At 37.5% G+C, this 27,986-nt stretch overlaps 2 protein-coding genes across 3 annotated transcripts in view; both read right to left on the bottom strand.

The window, feature by feature from the left end:
- Positions 1-239: 239 nt before the first annotated feature.
- Positions 240-5,249, bottom strand: LOC127427729 (claudin-34-like). Its single transcript, XM_051675519.1, has 2 exons — positions 5,144-5,249; positions 240-3,655 (listed from the first exon to the last, which is right to left on the bottom strand). Exon 2 carries the CDS (start codon positions 3,433-3,435, stop codon positions 2,713-2,715), a length of 723 nt encoding a protein of 240 aa, XP_051531479.1. The 5' UTR covers positions 3,436-3,655; positions 5,144-5,249; the 3' UTR covers positions 240-2,712.
- A 357-nt stretch (positions 5,250-5,606) lies between these two features.
- Positions 5,607-27,986, bottom strand: part of LOC127427724 (protein Shroom2-like) — a 35,647-nt gene continuing 13,267 nt past the window's right edge. For both annotated transcript variants that reach the window (XM_051675510.1, XM_051675511.1), the window contains 8 exons: positions 16,412-16,543; positions 13,907-16,286; positions 13,509-13,588; positions 12,436-13,038; positions 11,288-11,791; positions 10,836-11,001; positions 9,733-10,005; positions 5,607-9,017 (listed from right to left, as the gene is read on the bottom strand). In XM_051675510.1, coding sequence (XP_051531470.1) covers positions 8,745-9,017; positions 9,733-10,005; positions 10,836-11,001; positions 11,288-11,791; positions 12,436-13,038; positions 13,509-13,588; positions 13,907-16,286; positions 16,412-16,543 — 4,411 coding nt within the window. In that variant the 3' untranslated portion in view covers positions 5,607-8,744. The remainder of the gene's footprint in view (positions 9,018-9,732; positions 10,006-10,835; positions 11,002-11,287; positions 11,792-12,435; positions 13,039-13,508; positions 13,589-13,906; positions 16,287-16,411; positions 16,544-27,986) is intronic.

Below are 27,986 nucleotides of genomic sequence, written 5' to 3'. Positions count from 1 at the left end.
ACCAAAAATCACTGTTCAATGAAGCTGAAACTTGTAAAAAAAAAAAAAAAAAATTAAAAAAAAGGAAGAAATTAATTCCTTTAATTCCTTCATTGTCTTAGTCATCAGGATTACAGTCATTCTTTGCAGAAGCCACATAGTTCAAATCCACTTCAATCCCTGTCCAAACCTTTATCTTCTTCTTACTGTAATGAACTGTTGAACTGTTTTGAGTTGAACAGACAGTTGTGCTCATGATTGTGGGTTTATAATCAGAATTTATTAATAAGTTAATTAATTAATAAGTCCTTTAATTCAACTTAATTTAATTGTCAATTATCCCTTACTTAAATGAATGTAATGATGAAGTATCTAAACCAATTTTTGGCATAATTATATGCAGTGCAAATATTAACAAAATCACCATTTTAATTTTGTTTTAATTTAGTCTTCAGGGAGTGCCATAAACAATGACAGACAAAACCCTTTTTAATTTCAATTAAAGTAAAATAAAATGAAAAATTTAAAGCGGAAAAAATTCAATGAAGGTAAACAGTCAGGTATTAGAACTTGAGTAATTATCTTTTCTTTTTCTTTTCTTTTTTTCAGGTTAAATTAGATTTCGGTGATCTCCGGGCAGGGGCTGTTTGCACAGTAATTGTTATGCTAGTGTTACATAAATGGCCTCCAGGCTTTTCAGATGAACACAGAATACTAATTACTGACCATCCCCTGAACAGAACACACCACATATTCACATTCATCCTATAAAGAATCACACACTTATTACAGACACATCACAACACAAAATATACACACAGCATACCCATAGAGAACAGCAGTCCAATCAAAACCATTGATCAGTAATGTATTTTATAGGCCACTTCCATACTAATTCATTTTTAGTTGAAAACACATTGATTTAGCTGTTTACGGCCACACTAGAGCAGTATTTTCCTGTACTGAAAACAGCATTTTTCTGGACTTTTTAAAATGCTCTCTAGTACCGCATACTTTGGAAAAAGTTCAACCTGGTCTCACAGAATCACGTTGCAATACCTACATTTTTGCTAAATTATTTTTATGTAGCTTATTGTACGTAATGAGATGCTGCAACAGCAATGACTTTTATACATTTTTTACACAAATCGCGAGTAAAACGGCAGATTATCAGTTCATTAACACTTGTCTTGTAAAGTGCTACATTTTAACGTTTGTATCACATAACCAATTACATTTACAAGCTTATTGAGCCCAAAGTGTCGTAGAAGCACCACAAAATGACGTGGTTGTGTTTTTCACATTTGCTTTTTCTGACACTATCGGTTAGGTTTAGGTTTAGGGTAGGGAGGTCAGTTTTGTTGGTTTAAAACTCGATAGAGTCTGGGGTGTGGAATAACTTCCGCAAATATTAAATTATAATAGCTCATTTACATGTACACCAGAAAGGCGTTTGATGCGAGTTTGAAAGCTGCTGAAGACACAAAGCGGCATGCATTGTGTAAAGCGACAGATACATAGTGGGGTTCCCTCTTTATTAGACTTCGGTGTTCCCCCGACGCCCTTGACCACATGCGCATGCTTCAAAAACATATAAACATGACTTATGTGTTAATATAAACAAAAAACAAAAGCTGTGTTCTCTGACAGAAACCATGTGTGATAAAGCACTTTCTCTTAATTCCTTCAACAGCTGCATTCGAGTTTATTTGACGTTTCAGAATGCCACTTTTAGCAAAACCCCAGAATAAATCGTTTTCTTTAATGCATGTAAATGTGGTCTTGACAGAATGAAATATATATATATATATATGGAATGAAAGATATACGTAGAAGCCTCAGCGATGTCAAATGATGTCCACACTGCGAACTAACAAGAAACTCTGCTTCTAACTATAGGTAAAGTGTGTAGTTCAAACCACGAAAATTTGCAACGCTGTTTGCGATGTTTGTTTCAGGAAACATCAAATCATTGAACTATGTTGGTAACGATGGAACTTGCGTCCATAGTTGACTAACAATGGTTCTGGAAAATGCACCCCCTGTTTAGGAGAATAGAACTCACTTTTAGCACCACACAGTAGACATTTCACCTCGAAAGTGCCACGAAACTTGAAATAAACCACATAATGCTAGCTTGCAAAAATGTCACAGCAGTCACGTAATTTTCATGAGATAAGGCTGAAAACGATGATGTTAGGAAACATCAAGTTTAAACTAAAAATGTATTAGTATGGACGTGGCCTTAGAGCTAAATCAGCATGCCTCCAAACTGCACAAACATCAGTTAAAACATTTGATTTTTAAATTTTCTGAAGAAAATGTGAGTAGTGCGTGCATAATAATATTAGGGTATCGTTGGTGGTTGCTGAAACATTGCTACAGTATGTGATTGCAAAGGCAGTCTGAGTGGCATTGCTGTGGTGTTCTGGGTGTCACTAGGTGATTGTTTGCTGGCTCAAGTCTCTATGATATTCTGGTATCTACATATAGCCAGGTTCCATCTTTTAATGTAAGTCTACAGGATTATTTCTTCAATTTTAATGTCTGCCTGGTAAAAATCTGAATTCCAATTGCTTAGAAAAGGATTAGCACACCTCTCTTCAACAATCTGCCCGCGATTCATTCATGACCGTAGCACAGACGATTAACAAGTCAAAGTTCAATTTTTAGACCCTAAGCTAAAGCATAAGAAATAGTAATAGCAAGCACCACTAATTAGTTTGCAGTTATTCAAATGTTCTCTTGAGTTAAGAAAGCTGGATTGTCAGTTCCCTGGCTTCTGTTTCCCGAGCGTCCTTCCCCAGGCCAGGACAGGCTTACTTTGGGTTCCAACACAACCGGGACCCTGTAAGACAGGAAGACCACCCCACTACAAACCACCATTGATGATGCGAAAATCCCAACAGCGATACCTGGTCCAACGTATTGGTTTATGGGAGCAGAAGGCATGCGAAATGTTTGAGGGAAAGCGATTGTCTGGTTGTTCACAACAGAACTGAGATTCCAAAAAATGGGAACCATTGTGGTAACTCCAGTGAGAATATACAAAACACCACCGGAACAAAAAGCAATTCTGATGGGTTTGAACTTGCTCAATCCGAAGTAAATATTCCTGAGGCCATAAACAGCGCTGGCATTACCCATAAGCCCCAAAATCAAAGACACTATCATGAGGACCTGTGCTGCAACTATCTCAGGTGGCGTGAATGATTCTGTCAAATGAATTCTTTGGCAAAACATAATTTCTCTTCCGGATAAGATTGGAGCGTGACTGTAAAAACACACTCTCCAGATGCCGATCCAAGCCAAACCGGAGGTGATGACCGACAGATCGGACACTTCCCAAACCCTCCACTCCACCAGTCCGATGGTCACTATGATGAGAATCCAACCAACCGTACCGAGCCAGAGCCCCACAAACTGAGTGTGGGCCGTGTGTGCTAGGTAAGGCATGATGTATCTTGTACTTTCACTCTGCCAAAAACAAATTCACTTCCTCCGAGCAAAGGTCCATCTTGAAGGTAGAGCCTTGTCTATCAGAATGAGTTGAGACCGTGTACGATGTCTTTATAGAGTTCACTGCGAGACACGTACACCCGACACACTGGAGGAGGATGTTGTGGTTTTTACCTAACCCATGCTGTCTCTAAGAAAACAAAGCTCTCACATCCCTCTGAGAGCGTGGAAGAGAAAGAGACAGAGAGAGAGAGAGATTTAGATAGATCACAAAAACTGCCTGCTGCTATTGTATCAGAAACATAAGAAATTCAATACATTAATTAAAGCCTGCTGATACCCTTGCAAAAATTTACCATGGTAACTGTAGTCAAAATACAGAAGAAACAGAAGTTTCCTATCTGAAAAATAACATGTCCATGAGCTTTTTCAACATCATAATTTTAAGTAAGAATTTGCATGTACGTATGCAACATGATCACACTGGAAAATTGGCATGTTGCTTCCGAAAGTTCACGTACCCTGAAATCAACCCCATTCAGACAAATTACTAACAACCACCATCCCCCATTTGCATTTTTGTGAACACATTTCCCTCCAAGACAAGGGTTCTGGTTCACATGGGAATAAACAATAATGAGCACAATTCGGACAGTGCATTTTTACTCCACCGATGCAGGGGTTTAGGGTTAAGGTTTGGGATAGGGGTGGAGTTAATAAAATATACAACATGTTGACATTGTATTAGATCATTTACAGAAAAATAAAAAAATACAACTCACTTTTCAGAAAATAGCACTCACATGTGCCTACACATTCAACAACACTTCTAGCTTCGGCCACCGGGGGAAGTGATTCGAATTTTTGTAAACACAGACCGACCTACTGTTGCCGAATTCACAGTGAGATCAGGCTTATGTACGAGGTAAAAACGTATATTTTAGATGCTGTAACTGGTCAAGTTTTTCACATTTTAGCTTTTTAAACAGTTTTAGAAATTACATTATTTTAAGTATTTTTTTTATTTTAGTGTAAGTACCATATATAAATACTAAGTATAAATATTCCATGAACAGTAGTCTCTCAGTTAATAGGAGATCATAAAACTTGATGTGAAATACTAGTTGATGTGAAATACTTGTGTGTCTTGTGGTGTGAAAAGCTATTCACTTTTCAGCAACAGCATTTTGCTCTTATTGTTACAGTATGCATGCATTTTTTTTATGACCTCATATTAAATGAGACACTACATGGAATTTTTGTATTTAAAAAATATATAAAAAAGTGTCACACTAAAGGAGCATTTAAAACCACAATAAAAAAAAAATTAAAAAAAATATGGATAAATAAATAGAATATTTCTTTCATTTAATTTTCTAACTTAAGATGACAAAGGTCTTTTGATAAAAACTATGGTTACCATGGTTAATTTTGTGAGAGACCTGCTCTTAATATGATAAAAAAAAATAAAAAAAAATGAAACATATTTTATGCCTCAGTGTTTTGCATGTTCCAGCAACAGAATCAAACACAATTGTGCATAGCTGACATTAGAAATGTTTTTTAAACACTGTCATTTAAATTTATCAAGACTTCTACTGTACAGCTACTGTATCTTCCACATGCAATCATTTTCAATTAATATGCATCAAAATCTAATAAATTTCACAAAAAGATTCCAATTAAAAATTCAAATTATCATTACCATATCTGTCCATGTTCCGTTTATCCTAAAGACTTCACAGATGTTTTCGGAAATTAACCTTCTTGCATTCGTTTCTGGAACTTCAATAATCTTTTAGTGTTGTACTTTTAGTGCCGTCTAACATTTGACTTCCTCTTCTTTAGAAATACTGTGTAAATAATGTTGTGAACACATATCTGTAAATGATTGACCATGACTCATGGTCCTCAATAACATCATAAAATCCCAACCTATAAGGAATTTCAGATTATTTGGAAAATACAGTGACTCACACAGATAATAAAATTGTGAGGGTTGACAAGGATGTAAAAATGTGTTACACAACATTGTAAACAAATTACAGTGCAATGATGATTATACTGTAACATTCATTTGCAATGCTACTTTGAAACCAACTTAGACGCATTACAAAATAAAGCATTATTATTATTAAGCATTTTCAAGCAGTAAGTGATAATTATAATTTAGTTTAATAAAAAAAGTTGCAATATATGTTTTCATTTAATTTAATTTAGTAGAAGTACACTGCAGTCTATGAACAATATTTTGCTTGCCAGCATGATTTTGTTCACACAATTCATTTAGTTCACAGTGAGAAGGGAATAGCAGGAATATGGTCCACAAATTTCATTAATAGGTTATTTTGGAATACAACTCATCAGTCCATCTCTAAAACTCCTTTCAACCAATTGAAGATTATTCTAGGAAGAAAAAAAGAATACACATTTTAATGTCAGAATGAGGAAAACAGTCTGGATCAGAAAGAAAATATCAAGCTATTAAATGTACAGTTTGCTGTTAGTAAAGATGAAACAGATGCAACAAGATCTAATGTCAAAGTAACCTTTCTGTTATTAGCACCCTTATATATGTCATTCAGTACAAAAATAAATTAGATAAACATGTAAATACAATTACACTCAGAATTACAGGTAGAAAAAAAACCTTTCATGTGGACTAAAAAGAGATCCTTAAAAAAACAACAGAAGATTTCATATAGAATATGCCTGAAAATTCCAAGCATGAATTCAACTATGATAAAAATGCTATATTAAAGAAAACTAGACTCAATGAAAATCAGTCATACAAAAAAGCATATACTGTAGCATTTCCTTACAGCACTTCCAGAGCATTTGTGCAGTAATGGGAACTTATTTTGTGCTAGTAGTAAGGAATCAAATTAATTCACACAAGCTGATATAAAATACAGGTGGTTACAGCATAGCATAGTTAAGAATAGTTTATCATAAAGTAGTATTGTCCAGTATAGCACAGTATTCATCACTATAGAGTGTAGTATTGTCCAGTATAGTGTAGTATTGATCACTAGAGTGTAGTATTTTTAGTATAGCACAGTATAGATCAGTATAGTTTATCAGAGTCTAGTATTGTCCAATATAATGCAGTATAAATCAGAATATAGTGTTGCCCAGTATAGCGCAGTATTGATCACTATAGAGTGTAGTATTGTCCAGTATAGCACAGTATAAATCAGTATAGAGTGTAGTATTTTCCAGTATAGTGCAGTATTGATCACTAGAGTGTAGTATTGTTTAATATAGCACAGTATAAAGTAGTATAGTTTATCAGAGTGTAGTATTGTCCAGTATAGCGCAATACTGATCACTATAGTGTAGTATTGTCCAGTACAGAGCAGCATAGATTAGTATAGTTTATCAGTGTAGTATTGTCCAGTATAGTGCAGTCTAAATCAGTATAGATAGTGTAGTATCATCCAGTATAGCACAGTATTGATCACTATAGAGTGTAGTATTGTTTAGTATAGCACAGTATAGATAAGTATAGTTTATCAGGGTCTAGTATTGTCCAGTATAGCACAGTATAAATCAGCATAGGGTGTAGTATTGTCCAGTATAGTGCAGTCCAGATCAGTATAGTATTTCAGAGTGCAGTATTGTTCAGTAAAGTGTAGTATTGGTTAGTATAGCTTATCAGAGTGTAGTATTGTCCAGTTTAGCGCAGGATAGATCAGTATAGAGTACAGTATTGTTTAGTACAGCACAGCATAAATCAGTATAGTTTATCAGGGTGTAGTATTGTCCAGTATAGCACAGCATAGATTAGTATAGTTTATCAGAGTGTAGAATTGCCCAGTATAGAGCAGTATAAATCAGTATAGAGTGTAGTATCGTCCAGTATAGCGCAGTATTGATCATTATAGAGTGATGTATTGTTTAATATAGCACAGTATAAATCAGTATAGTTTATCAGGGTGTAGTATTGTCCAGTATAGCACAGTATAAATGAGCATAGATTGTAGTATTGTACAGTTTAGTGCAGTCTAGACCAGTATAGATTGTCAGAGTTCAATATTGTTCAGTATAGCTTATTGGAGTGTAGTATTGTCCAGTTTAGCGCAGGATAGATCAGTAGAGTGTAGTATTGTTTAGTATAGCACAGTATAGGCGAGTGTAGTTTATCAGAGTGTAGTTTTGTCCAGTATAGCACGGTATAGATCAAAATAGTATATTATTGTCCAGTATAGCGCAGTCTAGATAAGTATAGTGTAGTTTTGTTTAATATAGCCCAGTATGGTTTATCAGTGTAGAATTCTCCAGTATAGCACAGTATAGAGTGTATTATTGCCCAGTATAGAGTGTAGTATTGTTTAGCATAGCACAGTATAGATCAGTATCATTTATCAGAGTGTAGTATTGTCCAGTATAGCACAGTATAGATCAGTATAGTTATTCAGAGTGTGCTATTGTCCAGTTTAGCGCAGTATAGATCAGTATAGTTGATCAGAGTGTCGTATTGTCCAGTATAGCGCAGCATAGATTAATATAGTTTATTACGGTGTAGTATTGTCTGGTGAAGTGTAGTATAGATCAGTATAGGGTGTATTATTGTTCAGTATAGTGCAGCCTAGATCAGTATAGAGTGTAGTCTTGTTTAGTATAGAGCAGTCTAGATCAGTATAGAGTGTGGTATTGGTTAGCATAGCACATTATAGATTAGTATCATTTATCGGAGTGTATTATTGTCCAGTATAGTGCAGAATAGATCAGTATAAAGTAGTATTGTTTAGCATAGCACATTATAGATTAGTATCATTTATCAGAGTGTGCTATTGTCCAATTTAGCACAGTATAGATCAGTATAGTTTATCAGTGTGTAGTATTGTCTGGTGAAGTGTAGTATAGATCAGTTTAGAGTGTAGTATTGTTTAGTATAGCACAGTATAGATCAGTGTAGTTAATCAGAGTGTGCTATTGTCCAGTTTATCGCAGAATGAATGAGTATAGTTTATGAGTGTGTAGTATTGTCCAGTATAGCGTAGCATAGATTAGTATAGTTTATCAGAGTGCAGCATTGTCCAGTATAGAGAAGTATAGTGTAGTATTGTCCAGTACAGCTCAGTAAAGATCACTATAGTTTATCAGAATGTAGTATAGTTCAGTATATCACAGTATGGATCAGTATAGAGCACACTATTATTCAGTATAGCACAGTATAGATCATTATAGTTTATCAGGGTGTAGTATTGTCCGTTATAGCTAATTATAGATCACTATAGTTGATCAGATTGTAGTACAGTCCAGTACAACACAGAATAGATTAGTATAGAGTGTAGTATTGTTCAGTACAGTAGTCTCTGGTCCAGTGGCATACTGTCCTTCAGACATTTGAGCTGCTCTTCACCCAGTTTGATCTTGTCTTCCAGTTTGCGTTGCTCAATAATCAGTGCTGACTTCATTTTTACAAAGTGCTTGTAGTCTGCAAGACACTCTTCACTCAGGCAACTGTCCAGAATGTCATACACCAAACGTTCCCTTCTGTCCAAGTTCTCCTTCAGTTCTTTAGCGTCTTCATGCTGGCGAATCAGTAGTTTCCGTTTCTCTGTCAAAGTGTTCTGAAGGCAAGAGACGTGAGAACATCAGTGAGAGTGACATAAATTTCAGTTAGATAGTAATAATCTAAAATATTTAAATAATAATAATAATAAATGATTAAATGTACATAAGTGCAATGTACAGAAATCTGGATTATGGAACAAAGCATAGTTTTGAACTATGAAAAACCTTGACTTTAATATTCCACATACACCGATCAGCCATAACATTAAAACCACCAGTCTAATATTGTGTAGGTCCCCCTCATGCCACCAAAACAGCACCAACCTGCATCTCAGAATAGCATTCAGAGATGATATTCTTCTCACCACAATTGTACAGAGCGGTTATCTGAGTTACCGTAGACTTTGTCAGTTTGAAACAGTCTGGTCATTCTCTGTTGACCTCTCTCATCAACAAGGTGTTTCCGTCCACAGAACTGCCGCTCACTGGATGTTTTTTGTTTTGGCACCATTCTGAGTGGCAGTTCTGCGGATGGAAACGCCTTGTTGATGAGAGAGGTCAACAGAGAATGGCCAGACTGGTTTGAACTGACAAAGTCTACGGTAACTCAGATAACCGCTCTGTACAATTGTGTTGAGAAGAATATCATCTCAGAATTCTATTCTGAGATGCGGGTTGGTGCTGTTTTGTCGGCATGAGGGGGACCTACACAACATTAGGCAGGTGGTTTTAATGTTGTGGCTGATCGGTGTATCTTATTCTTGTGGATACCTTCTCGTCAGCTGACGTTCCCTCTTCCAGGTTGTTCAGGGCGTTTTCCACACGAGCGAGTCTGCCGGACAGTGACAGCAGAAGACTGACCACTTTATCCAGATCCCCCACAAACATGCGGAACTTCTCTAGCTCATTTGGCTTGCAGACGGTCTGTACGGTGGCCTCCACCTCCTCTCCGAGAAGATTATTGTCCTGTATGTCCTCTTGAAGGCTTTCACGGGCCTCTCGCAGAACCTGGAGCTTCTTGCTTAAGCTGTCGATCAACTCTTGCTACAGCCACACAGAAATGACAATCAAACTTTAACTGCAAAACACAATAGACAATAACAAAAAGATACCAGCTTTACATAAAAAACATTTTCTGTCTTTCGAGAATATGCAATATTTATCTCATTATTTACTGTATATACTTGCACTCAAACGGCTTAAAAGAGCATTTTTTTTTCCCCAGTCAGAGTAACCATGATTTTAGTCAAACAGGCAGAGTAAATGCAAAATGTTTAGTGCAAGTATAAAGTTTGTTAAAATTAATCAAGGCACACTGTTTTTTTACTAAATTAACACAATTAAGAATTTTATTTAATAATTTTCATTCATAAGCATCAATCTAACATCACATTGTATTACACAAAATTATTTAATAACAGTATTTATTAAAACACTTTAATCCATGAAAAATACCACGCAGTGTTTTCGGTAAAAAACAAATAAATCGTTGAAACAGTGTTTTTCACCGATTCACTCAAATGGACAGTTTGAACTGATTCACGGAAATGAACTTACCAACGCTAACACTATTAATGTTACTGAGATGTGCTATTAACACATCTGTCTTAACACTCTCATTTCTGCAAGTCTAAATTAGAATAATTACACATTCTTAAGGAAACTTAATGCAAAAACAAAAAGCACATTAAAATCATTGCAGTATTCACCATGTTGCTTAATTTTATATCGGCAGCAAAATCATTGTGTATGTTTTGTGAATATTCAATATTTCGACCAGCCTTACCCAGTTCCCAATAAATGTAGCTGGCTATAGATATTTTTCTTTCTGACCGATTAACAGGTGAACCGCCTGACTGTGTGTGACATAGTACCTTCTTGCTGGAAACGTCATAATCGAGTTCATCTTCTGAATCCTGTTCCTCCATGAGCTCTTGCAGATCCTTCATCTTTATAAGCAGCTCAGCTTTGGGTGCCGATGTGCTGTAATATGACGAACTGCTCACTAACGACACTGATGAAGCCAAACTGTCTTCCACCCTGCAGAAATCAAACATACATGTGTTACTATAAAGGAGTATTGTTTAAGAGAGTAAATGCTAGCATACAGGCATTGAGGTAAATACAGAGTAATACAATCATACACCGTTATGTTTTATTTGTGTGTGCACCAGTTGAGGGCAGTCGTGTTCAGGTTTTGACTGATGATTCTAATACTTCTGACAAGAGCTGAGTTATATAGCTAAAATATTCTCTCTATATTTTTCAGCCTTTTGATGAAATTCATATGCAATACAGAAATGCAACAGAAATTTTAGAAGTGTACCTCTGCTGTGTTTTGGGAGGTGTCTGTTTGGAGGTGGCCTTCCTCCTTAGCTGCGCCCCCTCCAGGAGCTGTTCCCCTTGAGGAAAGATTCCCTCCATCAGATCCATCGTGGTCTTCATCTTACTCTGATCCAAAATGTCCACCAGACTCTTGTCCTTTCCCATGATATCTCTGGCCAGTTCCTCTCTTTTTAAGTCCTCTTCAGAGTGCTCAGACAAACTGTCGGTCCTCACTGTCTCGTTGTCGATTTGATGTTCTGAGGAAGTCCTGTCAGTGTTTCTATTGGGATCCGGGCGAGCACAGGCACTAAACAGTGACTTAGGTTGCTCTGGAGAATCTAGTTGTTTTAGTTGGGAAGTTATAGGAAACTCAGAGCCTCCCAATGTTTCGCCATGTAGTAGATAGTTTCTACAGTCTCTTTCGGAACCGTTCTCTAAATAGACGATCTGTATAGGGACTTTGCGCCCAGCAGTGTTTGGTTCTAGTGTTTCCTCCATCTTATAACTATATTAGGGAACAATTCTTGAGTTAGAAATTTTGAAAAACACTGAAAACATCAAAAGTTAGAGACTTCACACTTTCAGGCAACTTTTACCTGTTATGCTGTGCTTGGAGTATTAAAGGAGCCATTTACTTACCTATATGTTGTACCAAACCTGTATAACATTCTTTTGTCTGTGGAACACAAAGGGTGAATTTTTGAAGAATATACTGGCCACTCTGAATGGGGACAGGTGATATTAAGATCCAAAATAACAAAAAAGCACAATAACAGCAGTCCATATGACACTATATTCCAAGTTTGCTGAAAACATTCGATAGCTAGGTGTGACAATGAAAATCTCAGCTCTCAAATAAAACATGGTACAGTCTGACGTTGCATTGCATCAGGTTTGATGGCAGTGACACGAAACGTCATTGTTTTTTTGTGTCTTATACCCAAATGTCAAACCTGACACGATGCATCATTATAAGAAAAAGAGCTACTGGGATATTTAAAAAAAAAAAAAAAAAAAAAATCACCTATTGCGTTCCACAGAAAAAAGAAAGTCATACAGGTTTGGAGTGATCTGAGGGTCAGTAAATGACAACAGAATTAAAAAAATGTAGGTGTGTGCTATTCCTGCAATATCTAGTATTATAGTTACCTGTGTGGATCCTTTTTCTGCACAGTTGTCAGAGGTTCATCTGTAAATCTTTGTGGAAAAAACTGTGGAGATGGAGAACGTGTTCTGTTGGCTGAGGTTATGGTCAGGTCAGCATTCCTCTGGGGAGAAATGGAGGAACGACCTAAAAGAGAAAACAGCCCCCCGCTGTCTGATTTCTGACCGTTTTCTTGTTCTGTGGTCAAGAACATGTCTCTCTCCAGGTGTTCTAAAGGGCAATGTGTAGTACAGAGTCTCGTGGATCCTTGAGTTGAGTCAGGGGAAGGAGTTTGAACTGCTGTGATGCCCTGTGCAATGGGCTGCACTTCCTGTGCGACTCTGGAAGGGCCCATGGTTTCCAGCTTTTTGTCCATTCTAACCTGGGCAGACCTCTGTGGTTCAAGCATTTTGTTTTTTGGAAGTATCTGCTCAGACACAGGAACCTGGAGATGATGTGAGGAGAGGGATGGTGGGTGCCTAGAATCAGGTCTTAATCTCTGGTTCAAAAGAAGAGAAGCTGCCGTGTGTTCTTTTTCCAGAACATTCAGTGTGATTGATTCCAGAGGCTCAGAGATGATAACAGGATCATGCTCCCTTTCAGATAGACTGTAACATGGAAATAATGTTAAAACACACACACACACACACACACACACACACACACACACACACTAAAAGAGAGGGAGAGAGAGCAAGTTTTGTCTTCTAACCTCCCTGCCGAAAAGCTTATAAAAGTGGTTAGCTGGTCTACCAGTTTGGTCAAACTGGTTAGGGTGGTCTGTTTTGCTGGCTTTAAAGGGGTTTGGGGCACTTCTCAGCTGATCAGGCTGGAAGACCAGCTAGACCAGCTGAAGACCATCTTAGCCAGGCTGGGAGACCAGCTAAACCACTATAGGCTAATTTAAGCTGTCTTTTTCAGCAGGGCCAGTCACTCTGCCCATCTACCCATTTTAAGTAAAAACTGTATTCCACATAATTTGTTTACCCAAATTTTTGAAAATGTAGTCATATAGATTATCACTCTATATTACTAGTTAGTTTCTGGACACCAAGCTAAACAGGTGAGAAATCCTAACCTGGTGATACAGGTCTGCTGTTGGTCCTTGCATTCAGATGGAGATTGCACAGGAGACTGTCTGGGTGGCAGAGGGATATTCTGAAAAGAATGTGGAGCATATTCACTCAATAAATTAACATGGATGCCAAAGATTCTTCTACCTGAAGGGCAGGCTGGCCATTCTTCAAGATTATTTTTCATATCTTTGTCCACTGTGTCAGCAGTGAGTCTCTTCACAACTACTACCAAACAATATTTGCACAGAATACATGTGTATCTGATGAAATCTTTTCACATCTTGCTTATCCACGGTGGATTTTTATTTTGTGGACCATATTGAGTTACTAACCAAAGAGATGTTTGGAAATGGACTAAAAACATTACCAGTATCATTACAAAACAATTTCATATTCGTACCTGACCACAGAAGTCAGCAGAAGGTGAGGAACGAGATCTTTCGTGAATACACACTGCGCTGTTGGATTCATCCAAGCCTGAGTCCAGAATGTTTTCAGCTGAGTGATATCTGCCAGTGGTTCTTCTTTCCAGTGGCTTCTTCTTCAGGTTCCATGTAGCCTCGTATTCAGCAAATGTACCCAGCCGTTGTTGCTCCTCAGCATTAAGGTAAGAATGGCTTGATTTACTCTGTTTGATGGGAGCTCTGAGGATACTTTCACCGTCACCAGTTAATTTGCTTTTTCTCTCATTAAGGTCTTCACTGGGACTAAGCAGGGACTGCTTTGGAATGGGCTTCTGGAGGGTCAACCTACAGGAACCTTCAAAGAATTTATATCGGTCTACAAAGGACCCAAGTTTATCTTCAACTCCTACTTCATTGATCTTGTCTGGTTCAGAGAAAGAATGTATTTTTTTATCCATGGAAAATCGTTTGCGTCCTCCAATGCGCGTGACTTGGCCATGAACGGGCCCAAGCCGTTTGGGCGCCTGGCCAGGTGAAGCTTCATTCTCAGGGAGCTCCAGGTCTTTCCTCATAAAAGATGTGGCCTTCAGAACTTTTGCCTGGGCTTCCTTCAGATGATCCTTGTAGGTGTTGGTGAAGGAACCATCAGATGAGGATGTAGAGGTCTCATTGGACTTCCAGATACCAGAGTCCTCCTCAACTTCGCTTGGACAGGTCAAGGTAGCTGCACTTCTGCTTTTCTGCAGCTGTGCTTTCTTCTGTTGGATTTCATTGCGCAGAGTAGTTGCGTAGCGATCACTCCGTCTTCCCTGTTTGCCACCAAGGGAATCAGTTGTTTCTTGATGGCCTCCTACTTTGGATGTTATTATTGATTTATCTGCCTTCTTGCTCTCCTGGGCCAAAGAGTGCAACATGGGGGTCTTCTGAGGACAGATCTTTTGATCTTGCTTGATGATCCATGGATTGTCTTGGTGGTAAGTGGAGACAGGGTTTTTCTGCTCTGTCTGGTGGTTTGATTCCTGCCTGGAGGGCTGCTGCTTAACATCCGCAAATTTCTTCTTTTGACCCTCTCTTTCCCTCTCCCCAGAGCTGGACTTTGAGATAACACGATCTGGTCCAAGAGATGCAGCTTCGCTTGAGGGAAGACTGATGGTCTGCTGTTTGCTGTAACCACTGGAGCTCTTGTTCTCTGGAAGACTAAGGTAGGGTTGGGGATACTTTGTCTTTATGACCTTTTGAGAACCAACAAAGCTTCTTTCTGTGACACCTTGTGTAGTCCCTGTATCTGACCTCCATTCATCACCCATCCATCCCTGTGCTAAGGTAGATGACTCCAAGGATGGCTGCTGGGCAGTGATGCAGTAGTAACGGAAATGAGCCTGACCTTCATGGTTGTGGTCAAAGGCTGTGTTCAAGAGGGAAGCTGTCGAGGTTCTCGCTTGGTTTCGACTGCCTGTGTTGTTAGGCAGATCTTGAAGGCTTCTGTAGTAGTTCCCAATGCTCTGGGTCTTTGTTGTGTATGTAGTACCTGGGTTCATGGAGAAAGGACTCTCATCGCTGTGTTGTCTCTGATGCTGAAGCTCATATGTAAATGGATTCTGGCCTTGTCTTACATCAGTGCTTGAATGGGAAAACTGTTTATTAGTGTTTTGCTGATTTGGGTTGTAGTTCTCAACTGAAAGATATGGATGAAGAAAGTCTTTCTTTTGAGGTAGGTTAAAGCTATGTCTCACTTCATGTCCTCTGTCACTGGCATGGTAGTCATCAAACGGTCTGTCCACAGCTCTACAGTGAGACTTCTGTTGTGGAAAAGAAGGAAGTCCTTCAGGAAAGGACCCCACCATGGTCTTCTCATGAACTCTGGTGGCAGTGAAACTATCACTACGCAGTGGAGGAGGTGGTGCAGGTGAAGCTGCACTAGTTAACAATTTATTCTCAGGAACATGCCACACAGGCCCATGGTTTGATCTCCCAGAAGAGGAGAATTTGGAGCCAGCTTGATCCTCCATGCTGGGACTCACTTGTCCACCATTTCCCATGGGAATCTGTAGGTATCTGTGGCAGTCACTGGGAACTCCAATCTCATTTGGACTGCCTCTGTAAAACATACCCTCTGTGGGGATGATACCCCGAGGTGCACTGTGGTCAGTTGAGCCTGACAAAAATGCGTTACATGCAGAGGTACGTTTGTTGGCAGCTTTCTCAACCATTGGGTGGTCTTCTACACTGCTGGGCTTGTTCGATAACGCTGGCTCTTTTGAGAAAGCATGAGTTGAGGGCTCTACACTTTCCATATTTCCCACTGAGCTGAACTGGCAGGACACTTTTCGCAGATTTGTCTGTCCCCAACAGCTGGTGTTGTCTTTTGCTGGTGAACTGGTAAGATCATCAGAAAATAACAGATGTTATTGTTTGTAACTGATCTGTTCAAACTATTGTGCCACTATAGTGGCAAAGTTCAATTCTATACATAAATTCCATATAAACCCTGAAAATCTCACCCTGCATCATATTTTGTCTGCCAGGTAGGTTCAGCTCCAGGGTTGGGTTCAGATTTAGTGATGTCTGTGGTTGGGTTTTCTGTGGGTTTTGCGGAGTGCCAGGAATGAGGTCTACATGAAGACTCATTCCTCCTGAAATGCAGAAGACAGGCTTAAGAAAATATTTGATCCCATTCTGGAGTACTTCTGCCATCAGGAATATTTCTGCTCCAAGAGATTCACATCTTTAAGCTTTATATCCAGAACTTTAACTTAAAGGTGGAGACACAGCAACACTGACTCAACCAATGATGTGATTTTGAGGCAGAATTTTGCGTTTGCCTGACCAATGACAGACATGGTGTCATTATTTTTGCAATTCCGTTTGGTGCCGAAATACACATTTTCCTTTAAAAATCAGGAATTGTGAATAATCAATGTACTGGAGTATCATTTAATGATAATCACTACTGGAGCAGCACACATGACATACCCTTTGAAGCGGTTCTTCCTGAGATGCATGTGAGGTAGAAAGGGGGGTTAAATTAGACATATTCCTCAAGAAATACAAGCAGAATACTTTTTTAATTTGTAACAACTGGTTAGCACTCAAACAAAATAATTCTATAAGAGACACAAAAATTCTGCACTGATGCTCACAAGTCCTAGAGAAGCCAGTGAAATGACAACACGCTAATCAGATTAATCTTGTAATCCCTGTCTTGCACGTGAACAGCACAGCTACAGCTAAGACACTACATGGCAAAGGGAGGTGACACTCGGGTCTGGCGGGGTGGACAAGCTGATGGGTGAAAACTACAGGGTTGTGCAGGGCTGGGCCCAATAGTCCACAATACCTCATAGAACTTCTCAAAATCTTTGTGAGAAAGTTCCTGGCGACATGAACTTCACTTTCTGCAGGCATTGTTTGCGTTACAATGTCCACCATTTTAATGTTCCTGCGAGACAAGGAGAAAACATAATATATACTATATTCTAAAGAGCTACAAATACACTATAGAGTGTAAAAGGTTGTGAATTGTCCATGGAGGACTAATTCAATCACAGACACAGGCATTTTTATATTTTTTTTAAATAAAAAATGTCAAGGTGGTAAATCCAAAATGTAACAGTGAACAATAGGATGGAGCAGTGGTTCGGAAGCATGGATGATCTTCACTACAATGGTTAGATGTAACATGATTTCTATAAAACAAATTATGGCATTTTTGTAATTATAAACAGTAGACCTACTCTAAACACATGTAAAAAATAATAAATACAAATATAAATATTTATAAGTTGTAACAACCATTTATTATATTTTTCACTCCCCTAACGTAGCCTATGACAAATTTAATAGAGCTGAAATGATATGATTATATTTTTTATCAATCTATTTCTGAATAAAGTACAGTTTGTGTTACTATAGTAAATTCAAGGTTGGTGATGTAGAATTCTGTGCCGAATTCAAATGGTTTCCACTTCTCGCACTGTATTCTCACTGATTCTCACAGAGCTGCACATTAAAGAGCTCGAGACCGGTCTGCGAGTAAAAACGCACCTTCTTTGCACTCGCGCAGCTCTGTCCATTGAGTCGTATCCATCTACAGAGCCATACAGGTTCATTAGCCGAGGTTGTGCCTCCGCCCGTGCATTTGACGCTGCTAAACCAGATACTTCAGATGCATCGCTAGACTTCAGAATCAGATGAACCATGGTACAAATGCGTAACAACCCGTATATTGAGAACCAACTGATATACTCCAAGTCTAGATAAACGTTTTAATGCAAAGAGGAACTTGACGATAGATTTGATTATTATGAGTGATAAACGCCCCCCCATTTGTAACCTAGCACCCCCCTCTCTACTAATTTGCTCTCAGTGCACCCTGGCATCCTTTGAACGCCCCCGTTGAGAACCCCTGGGCTAGAGCTATAAGTCTCTCCTGAACTTGAGCAATAAAATAGCAGTTTGCAAAAAAAATTCAATTATGATTAACCTTGACAAAAAACACAAATGATGAATAGAAAAAAAGGGGGATTTAATGAGTTTGTTATGAGTCTTTAAAGGAAAAGCTTGTGTAGCATAACAATTATGCTAGTTTACACTAGTATAAGATCCAAATCACTCCAAAAGGTCAAAGTCATTCATCATAAAACACCAGATTCCCTAACATATTTTAAGACAATGCACTATAGACGGCACCTTACATTTCAATGTATACACTCACCAAGCACTTTATTAGGTACACCTGTACACCTAATTACTCATGCGATTATCTAATTAGCCAATTGTGTGGCAGCAGTGCAAAAAATAAGCAGATATGGGTCAGGAGCTTCAGTTAACGTTCACATCAACCATCAGAATGGGGAAAAAGTGTAATATCAGTGATTTTGACAGTGAAATGATTGTTGGTGCCAGATGGGCTGGTTTGAGTAATTCTGTAACTGCTGATCTCCTGGGATTTTCACACACAACAGTCTCTAGAATTTACTCAGAATGGTGCCAAAAACAAAAAACATCCAGTGAGCGGCAGTTCTGTGGACGGAAATGCCTTGTTGATGAGAGAGGTCAACAGAGAATGACCAGACCGGTTCAAACTGACAAAGCCTACGGTAACTCAGATAACCGCTCTGTACAATTGTAGTGAGCAGAATAGCATCTCAGAATGCACAACATGTCGAACCTTGAGGCGGATGGGCTACAACAGCAGAAGACCACGTTGGGCGCTTTATTAAGACTATAGTGTTTGTAATAAAGTGCTCGGTAAGTGTATATTAAATTGTAATTGAATGCAATGTTGTTACACAATTCATTTACAGCCCACTTAGGGGTAACTGCGGTAAAGCCGTGTTTCCGGATGTACAGGGGCCACCATATGCCGTCCGTACACCAGTGGAGCAACTGCATGTGATAAATGGGAGCTTAGCTTTTCAATCTGCTACAAAGGGAGATCAGTAGTGACACATTCTTCTCAAGCTGTTGTCTGTCTGTGAGGTTATTTCAGCATGTTAGTATAGAGCAGTTCAGTAAATAATGGCTGATATGGAAGATTCAGAATTATTTGGATTGTTTAAAGCTTTGTAGATCTAATTACTTGGCTTAAATTCAGTTTAGCATGGGATTTATTCTATACTCATTTTTTTAAACAAACTTTTCTTGTAGTTTGTCTAATATGGGAAGAACTGAGCTGTCAAACATGGCAAGAACACCATCAGGTCCAGTTACAGGTCATTTACAACATAAAATCTAAACTCGTGGGACTTTTGGCTGTAAGACACTATACAAATGCAAATTGGGATGCTCAGGGAGACAGGTGAAGATACAAGAACATTCCTCAGAAGACAGTAATTTCTCAGACAGAAAGAAGACCACTTTTATAAAACAAAAGACCAACCGAAGGCGAAACTCAAACTCTGCTTTCCTAAGATGTTACCTAAAAAAGTTAAAAGTTAGAGTGAATATTGAAATAAAATTCTAGAAGAGCCGATCTTGCAGAGGAAACATATAACTCTGCACTCACAACTTCACTTACGAAAAAAACCAAAAAAAACATGAACTGTCACTTACATGATTCTTTCAAGGAACTTGAGTACAATAAGCTCAAATAATATTTCCAGACATGTCTTGCAGCGTAACCTGGTGTACTCAAACTAAACCTATTTTAATCAACATATGGCTAATTCTTTTATAATTATTTTGCATGCAGCTTTAATTAGCTAATTTTAGTTGAGAGAATAATTGTAATTTTAAGAATTACTCACTGAAGAACTAGTGAGAGCAAAAAGGTGATTAAAAATGAAGAAAAACCTTGTGAAATAGTGACTAGTTACAGAACCTATAAATATATACTTCGCCTTAAACATTCATATAAATTTTACCCTAAAATCTTGATGTTGATTAAAATACAATTCCATGGACATGTTTTGCATCAACTAGCCAGAAGTAAATAACAATTTATATATATATATATATATATATATATATATATATATATATATATATATATATATATATATATATATATATATATATATAAAATAATAATAATAATAATAAAACACTAATACATTAAAAACATTCCAACAAATAATGGACAACTCCACTTACCCAATTGCTTGAAAGTACTGTAAATCTGGCTTGAATCAGAAAGAGTGTGAATTTTCTTTCCTGAAAGGCCTGATTATTTCTGTAGCCTCTTTACAGATTCAACTTTGCTTGGCTGCATATTTTTCCCAGCCAGCTGCATTCCTGTGATGATTTGTAAGATGTGTGGACACAACAGGAACCTCTAGGAGGAATTTTGAGGCATTTGCAGAAAGACCTCCACTGTGTCTACAACTAACAGATAATGTAGGTTATCCAGCTGGCCTTTAACCTGCATATGCCCAAAGACTCATTATGTAAGCATACAGCTGTACACTGCACACTAACACGGAGTATATAGCTGACAGCGCATCCCAGTCAACAGGAGATTTCCTTCAGGGATTAGAGAAGTTTCAGACAGAGGGAGGGGCAAGGAGTATTATAGTAACACGATGCAAAATCAGCTATTCTGATTGGCTGAAGGTCTATTAAATATCATGGGGCTATAAAAGTAGGCTTGTCTGCATTACCTGTGTCACTAAAGCACCTTTACACTATGGGACTGTCCACAATGCCATTAGAACAGAAATCAACAGAAATGCTGAAATATACGAGTGTATGATTGGATTTAGTTTAGTTTACTGTCCAGCCATGGCTGAAAATTGTTCTTTGGTCTCAACAAAAAACACAAACAATTACATTTACTACACACCAAAACAACAAATTTCTAAAAGCAATACATATAGTAAAAAAATAATAAAAATAAATAAATAATAATTAAAATTAAGCCATTAGCACACCCTTGAAAACTCTTGCCTTCTACTTTGTTTTATTAAGGAAGCCTGTTGCACATGGAACAAAGGAATTTAAATTGACTTTGTTGACTTTGGTATCCTATAACGCCATCCTGATGGAAGAAGCTGAAATTGATTATTTAGAGGATGTGTTAAGTCATTTGTGATTGACAAGGCTTTTCTGTGTACCATCATATTGTATAGGTCATCCAATGATTTCTGTTTGGCACCCACAACTTTCCCAGCCATTTTAACAATCCCACCCAGTTTTGTTTTATTTGCCAAAGTTAGTTGTCCATACCAAACTGTTATGTTGAACACTAACATACTTTCAACTAGGCTGGTATATACGTACTCTTTGCAGGACACCTTGGCTGGCAGCAAACTCTCTCAACTTCCACAGCAAAAATAACCTCTGATTTGCTTTTTTACATTATTCGAAAAAGTTAGTTTGCTGTCAATCAAGGTCCCCAAGTACTTAACCAACAATGTCCACCAACTGCCCAGATTGACAGTATTCATTGATTGTGAGACTTGTACTGTTGTATACTTACAATTGTATTCTACAAATGTACTTGTGCAATGTACAGTTTAAATTGTATAATATATAGTGTATTATTTATACAGTGTATCTTCATTCACATATCTACACTCACCGACCACTTAATTAGGAACACCTGTGCACCTACATTTTCATGTGATTATCTAATCAGCCAATTGTGTCAGCAGTGCAGTGCATAAAATCATGCAGATACAGGTCAGGAGCTTCAGTTAATGTTCACATCAACCATCAGAATGGGGAAAAATGTGATCTCAGTGATTCGGACCGTGGCATGATTGTTGGTGCCAGATGGGCTGGTCTGAGTATTTCTGTAACTGCTGATTTCCTGGGATTTTCACACACAACAGTCTCTAGAATTTACGCAGAATGGAGCCAAAAACAAAAAACATCCAGTGAGTGGCAGTTCTGCGGATGGAAACGCCTTGTTGATGAGAGAGGTCAACAGAGAATGGCCAGACTGGTTTGAACTGACAAAGTCTACGGTAACTCAGATAACCACTCTGTACAACTGTAGGGAGCAGAATAGCATCTCAGAATGCACAACATGTCGAACCTTGAGGCGGATGGGCTACAACAGCAAAAGACCACGTTGAGTTCCACTTCTGTCAGCCAAGAACAGAAAGCTTGAGGCTGCAGTGGGCCTACCATCTGTGTACCTCAGCAGAAATCCAGATTTGTCAGACCAGGCAATGTTTTTCCAATCATCTACTGTCCAGTTTTGGGGAGCCTGCGCCCACTGCAGCCTCAGTTTCCAATTCTAAGCTGACAGCAGTGGTACCCAGAGGGGTCTTCTGCTGCTGTAGCCCATCTGCCTCAATGTACAACATGCTGTGTTCAGAAATACTTTTCTGCATAGAACTGTTGCAGCGTGTGGTTATTTGGGTTACTGTCACCTTCCTATCAGATTGGACCAGTCTGGCCATTCTCCTCTGACCTCTGTCATTAACAAGACGTTTCCGTCCACAGAACTGTCGCTCATTGGGTGTTTATGTGTGTGTGTGTGTGTGTGTATATATATATATATATATATATATATATATATAAATACACACACATCACGGCAGTTATTTGGGTTACTGTCACGGCAGTTCTGTGGATGGAAAAGCCTTGTTGATGAGAGAGTTCAACAGAGAATGGCCAGACTGGTTCAAACTGATATATATATACACACATACACACACACACACACACACACACACACACACACACACACACAGTATATACTGTATGCATTACAGTCATGAGAATAATATTTGCTTTACATTACAATAGTCTTCTTAGAATTGGGGGCAGATGTGCTTAATTTTCTTGAAAAATAATGTCACAATGCAAACATTTTAATAACTTTCTTAATAGTCATAAATATAGGCATAATTTTATATATGCAAAGTATTTTTTACATGATGTATGCAATAATTATACATGCACACACACACACACACACACATATATATATATATATATATATATATATATATATATATATATATATATATATATATATATATGTTTTTTGTTTGTATATGATTATATATATATATATATATATATATATATATATATATATATATATATATATGATTTTGTGATGAAATTTGACCCCATACATTTTCTAGAGTTAAACAAGGATAATTAACATGTAGTGAAATTCTTTGATAGCTGAGTCACCATGAAGAACGCAGTCATGATCCTGGACTACATACTGAATAGAGTCAGACAGACACAACACAATAGAAAGTGCGGTGATAATCACAGGCAGGATTACTGATGATAGAGGGCACATAAAGCCTGACTGACTGTGTGCCACTGTGAGTACTAATATAATAAACATCCATTTTCAAATAAATATTTATGAACTACAGAATATGTCAGTACTGGTCCTAAAGATATTCCTAAGCTCTAAAATGACTCTACATGTTCATAATTAGATTTCCGGAAATTATTTTAATTAATGTCATTGGCTATGTTCGAAATGGAATACTGCACACTGCTCAGTGTACAGCCTACTAAATAGTATGTAAAACAATGCATTTATTTCACAATAAACATTCCAAACAGTACTATGCTATTTAGTAGTATGACACTGTTGTCACATGACCTCATTATGTTCCACATTAAACTTAGCAAGTGGCATTAAGACATTATTTCGTGAAATAAAAAATGCAAAAATAAAAATGGTGTAAAAATGTCCTGACTTTTTGCAGTCTAATCAAATGAGTCAAGAAGGAGATGCTTAAATATACTGCATACAATAAACATCCTACAAGCTACAGAAATAGTAGTCCAGAAGAGTAGTATGAATGTATGATATCTAAAATCTAATAAATAAAGGGGAAAAAAATCTGTTTTCCGAAGTATGTGTGTGTGTGTGTGTGTGTGTGTGTGTGTGAGACAAAAGGAAAAACAATAGCAAAATGACAGCCTCAGTAACTACACACTTTCATTGTTTGGAGGAAAAAAAAAAGATGCAATGAAAGTGTGAACAGGTCACATCCTGCCTATTAACATCTCATTTAGTGTTCCACTGAAGAAAGAAAGTCCATTTAACCATTTAATCCTGCCCAGCTGTCAAAAGGAGGACATCAGAAGTGATCAGCACACGTTTCCTGTGACATTCCACCTGCGTTCCTCACACAAACACAGAATATCTGCAGTATATGTGCTGCGTCAGGTGAGAAGAGAGATCTGAGTTAAGAGGAATCTCACAGCGAGCTGGTTAATCCTCAAACTCCACAAACACTCAGACGGGAAAACTCTCCTCTAATCCTGAGAGCAAACTTCATAATTTTGAAGACTAAGATCACAGACGATCAGAACTGAGAGCAAAGCAATGTTGTTTGTTAAAAACAAAGCAATTTCTGTAAGAAAGACAGATCAAAAATGGGATCTCCTTAACATCTCAATTGTTTCTCCTATTCAGCAATTAGATTAAATTGAAAGCAAATTGAGAATTAAATTGTGGTCAGATTTGCCAAGATATCAAAGTCTGCAATCAAAAGTCAGAGATCTCACTAAGAACTCAAGCATTTCTCAGCATATTCCTCCAAGAGCAAATGATCAACTGTCCACATAATTTTATTGCTCAAGAAGACTTGCACTGTCTGTCAACAATGGACTCATTTGTAACCATCTGGGACAATGATGATACTTTAATGAAACATAACTAAGAACTCCATTAGTCTCCTGAACTATACAAGAGCAACTTTCCTCTGGGAACAGCTTCCTAAACCAAACCTAAATCTTCAATACTGTGAGGACAAACATACCTTAACATAATCAATCGCCCACATGAGATCAACTCTGAAACTTGTAGTTTCTCTTACGGTCTCTAAGTAAAGCAGCGTTTCAAATCCATGAGCTTTACAAGCACTCGTCAAACAAGCTCATGATGCAACAGGTGTCATGGCAACTAAGGACAGTTTGAGATGATGTGGGCTGACAACCACAATCAAACTCTTCACAATCAAGTCTACACTTCATAATCTCATTCTATGGTAACATTTTCGGTCATATTGCCTAGTATGTTGAAGAAATAAAAATAAAGCTAGAATAATTATTTGTCAAAATAAAAAGCTAAATTAAGCTCAGTCGACAGCATTTGTGGCATAATGCTGATTACCACAAAAAGTAATTTCTAATCTTCCCTCCTTTTCTTTAAAAAAGCAAAAATGGAGGTTACAGTGAGGCACTTACAATGGAAGTCAATGCGGCCAATTTTTGGAGGGTTTAAAGGCAGAAATGTGAGTCTTACAATTTTATAAAAGCACTGACATTATTTCCTCTGTTAAAACTCATGTATTATTTGAGCTGTAAAGTTGTTTAAATTGTCATTTTTACTGCAATTTGAGAGTTTTAGGGTTTATGGCGTTATGTCGTCATGGCAATGAAGTTGTACAACTGGATATATCTTTCCACAGATGCAGTTAGTAAGTGATTTTATGACAGTAAAATCATGTTAACACACATATTGTTTATGTCTTGTGTCTATAATTTTGAAACAGTATTTTAATGTTTACAGATTGACCCCATTGACTTCCATTGTAAGTGTCTCACTGGAACACACATTTGTGCTTTTATTAAAGAAAAGGAGGGACGAGTCGAAATTAATTTTTGTGGTGATCAACATTATGCCACAAATGACTGTTGATTGAGATTAACTTGTATTGAACCCGGAATATTCTTTTAACCTCGTGCGACCCTGTGTCCACATGTGTGGACGTTGTATTTTGGCTTCACTATATGCAATGCATAATTTAAATGAATTAAAACTGCCTGAATACTGTTCACAAGAATATACTTGATCATTTAAGGGTTAAACTTCAGGCGCACCGCATCACGTGACACAACAACATGCCGCTGATTTCCATGAAGCGCTCCTACGGACACAGCGCCGACAAAAGTGCCTCTGGTAAGAAACCCCTTTAAGTTTTTCTTTGAAACCTGTTTGGTTGTAAAGAGTAGAGTCTCTAGTTTCGTTTGATATGCCGCTTTAAAAAATGCATTCATTTTTTGCGCATCAGTGCGCTGATAAACATGATGTCCACATGTGGAAAATGGCACCTTATTCCCTCAAAAGTTGAAAAAACATGTTAATTATTTTAAATAATTTTCAACATTAACACATCTGTGGGTCATTTCACTTCATTTTAATATAAATGTTGTTATTGTTTTATTTTGTTATCACTGTACAATACAGTTCTATTCATTAACATCAGTAAATGCATTCTTATATATTTATTGTGCATTATCACACTGAGAATAAATGGGTTCATGCAAAAGCTGAAAAATGTTGATTTCAGAGGCTTTATATGGAGTTAGGATGAAAATAAGATGTATTTCAAACTGTTCTGAGACCAGTGCAGACAGACAGCACACTGGAGGTTAAGTCATTCACTAAATAGGGAGCAAGGGAGCATCCTATAGCTCTCTATGCAGTTAAGTGCATTCACTCCTAAAATTCGACCTAAAGTTCAGTTTCAGGCTGCAGATGATGTTTGAATCACTCAACATGTTTGACAGACATGTGACAATGATAATCAGTACATAGATTCAGAATTTATAATGTATCATTTTATTTGAACATGGTTGACAGTGATTGGATGATGATGGACATTACTTTGAATCAGAATTAATTATGCTAATTTCTGATGTAATGTCTGTAACATCTTAAAAACATGAATAATGAACACTCCTGGAAACATAATAAACAATTTGATTTAAAAAAAAATCAGACTTTCTATAGCTTGTATTATTTTAAATTAAAAACTTCGTCCCACTGACCACATATGAGGACATACATTTTTAAGAAAACTATTTGCTCTAGATTTTATTTTTTGCTTGTTTATTAGGTGCTTCTAGTTACAAATCAAAAAGGGAAAAGGGAAATGAAAAATGCACACAGCAGTCACGCTTGAGGGTCTCAAGGAGGTTAAAACAAGATGCAAATATCACAAATAAATAAGGCACTGAGTGTTCTTTACAGAGGACTCTAACAAGCGTTAGTAAAACAAAAAAAACAAAAAAATACTCACCGATAATAAAAGTAAACTTATTTCTATTTATTCTCTGAAAACAAGTGCTGTCTTATCCTAATACTTCTTGTTTCTCAAGTAACTGTATCTTGTTTTAATGATGTTTAGATATTTTTACTGGAAAACAACACAAAAATATGCCAACTGATAAAGAAAATTGAAAAGAAATGTGCATTTTTTGCAGTAACAGACTTTTCTGGAAATTAAAAATGTACAAAAATATATTTAAATCACACAAAGCACAGGTAAAGGTGTGTAAAATGTCACAGGACACACGTTATTACAACCAGTCATCGTAAAAGAGCATCTATAAGAGTTTAAAGAGCTGATACCTGTTTAGCTGAATCTAGGAGGGCAGTATTCCCATCCAGAGATCTTCATAGTGTATTCTGCTGCACGCTGACTGAGTTCAGACTGTTTTGTTTGCTTACTATGTTCCCAAAGTGCTGCACCAAAACAATGGGCTCACACCCTACAGCCAATCCCAGCAGGCAGAATGAACTCACCTAGGTAATGGACTCATCCATTCCTCTAACCGGAGGGGTGACAGATACAGATTTACACAGACATCATGACAAAAACGTGCTTTTGAAATGGACAAAAGGCAGTCCCAAACCAT

This window comes from Myxocyprinus asiaticus, chromosome 37, assembly GCF_019703515.2.
Source record: "Myxocyprinus asiaticus isolate MX2 ecotype Aquarium Trade chromosome 37, UBuf_Myxa_2, whole genome shotgun sequence".
In the NCBI taxonomy this organism is placed as follows: domain Eukaryota; kingdom Metazoa; phylum Chordata; class Actinopteri; order Cypriniformes; family Catostomidae; genus Myxocyprinus; species Myxocyprinus asiaticus.
Note: the sequence above shows the minus strand (reverse complement) of the source record. Positions and strands in the feature narration are given on the sequence as shown.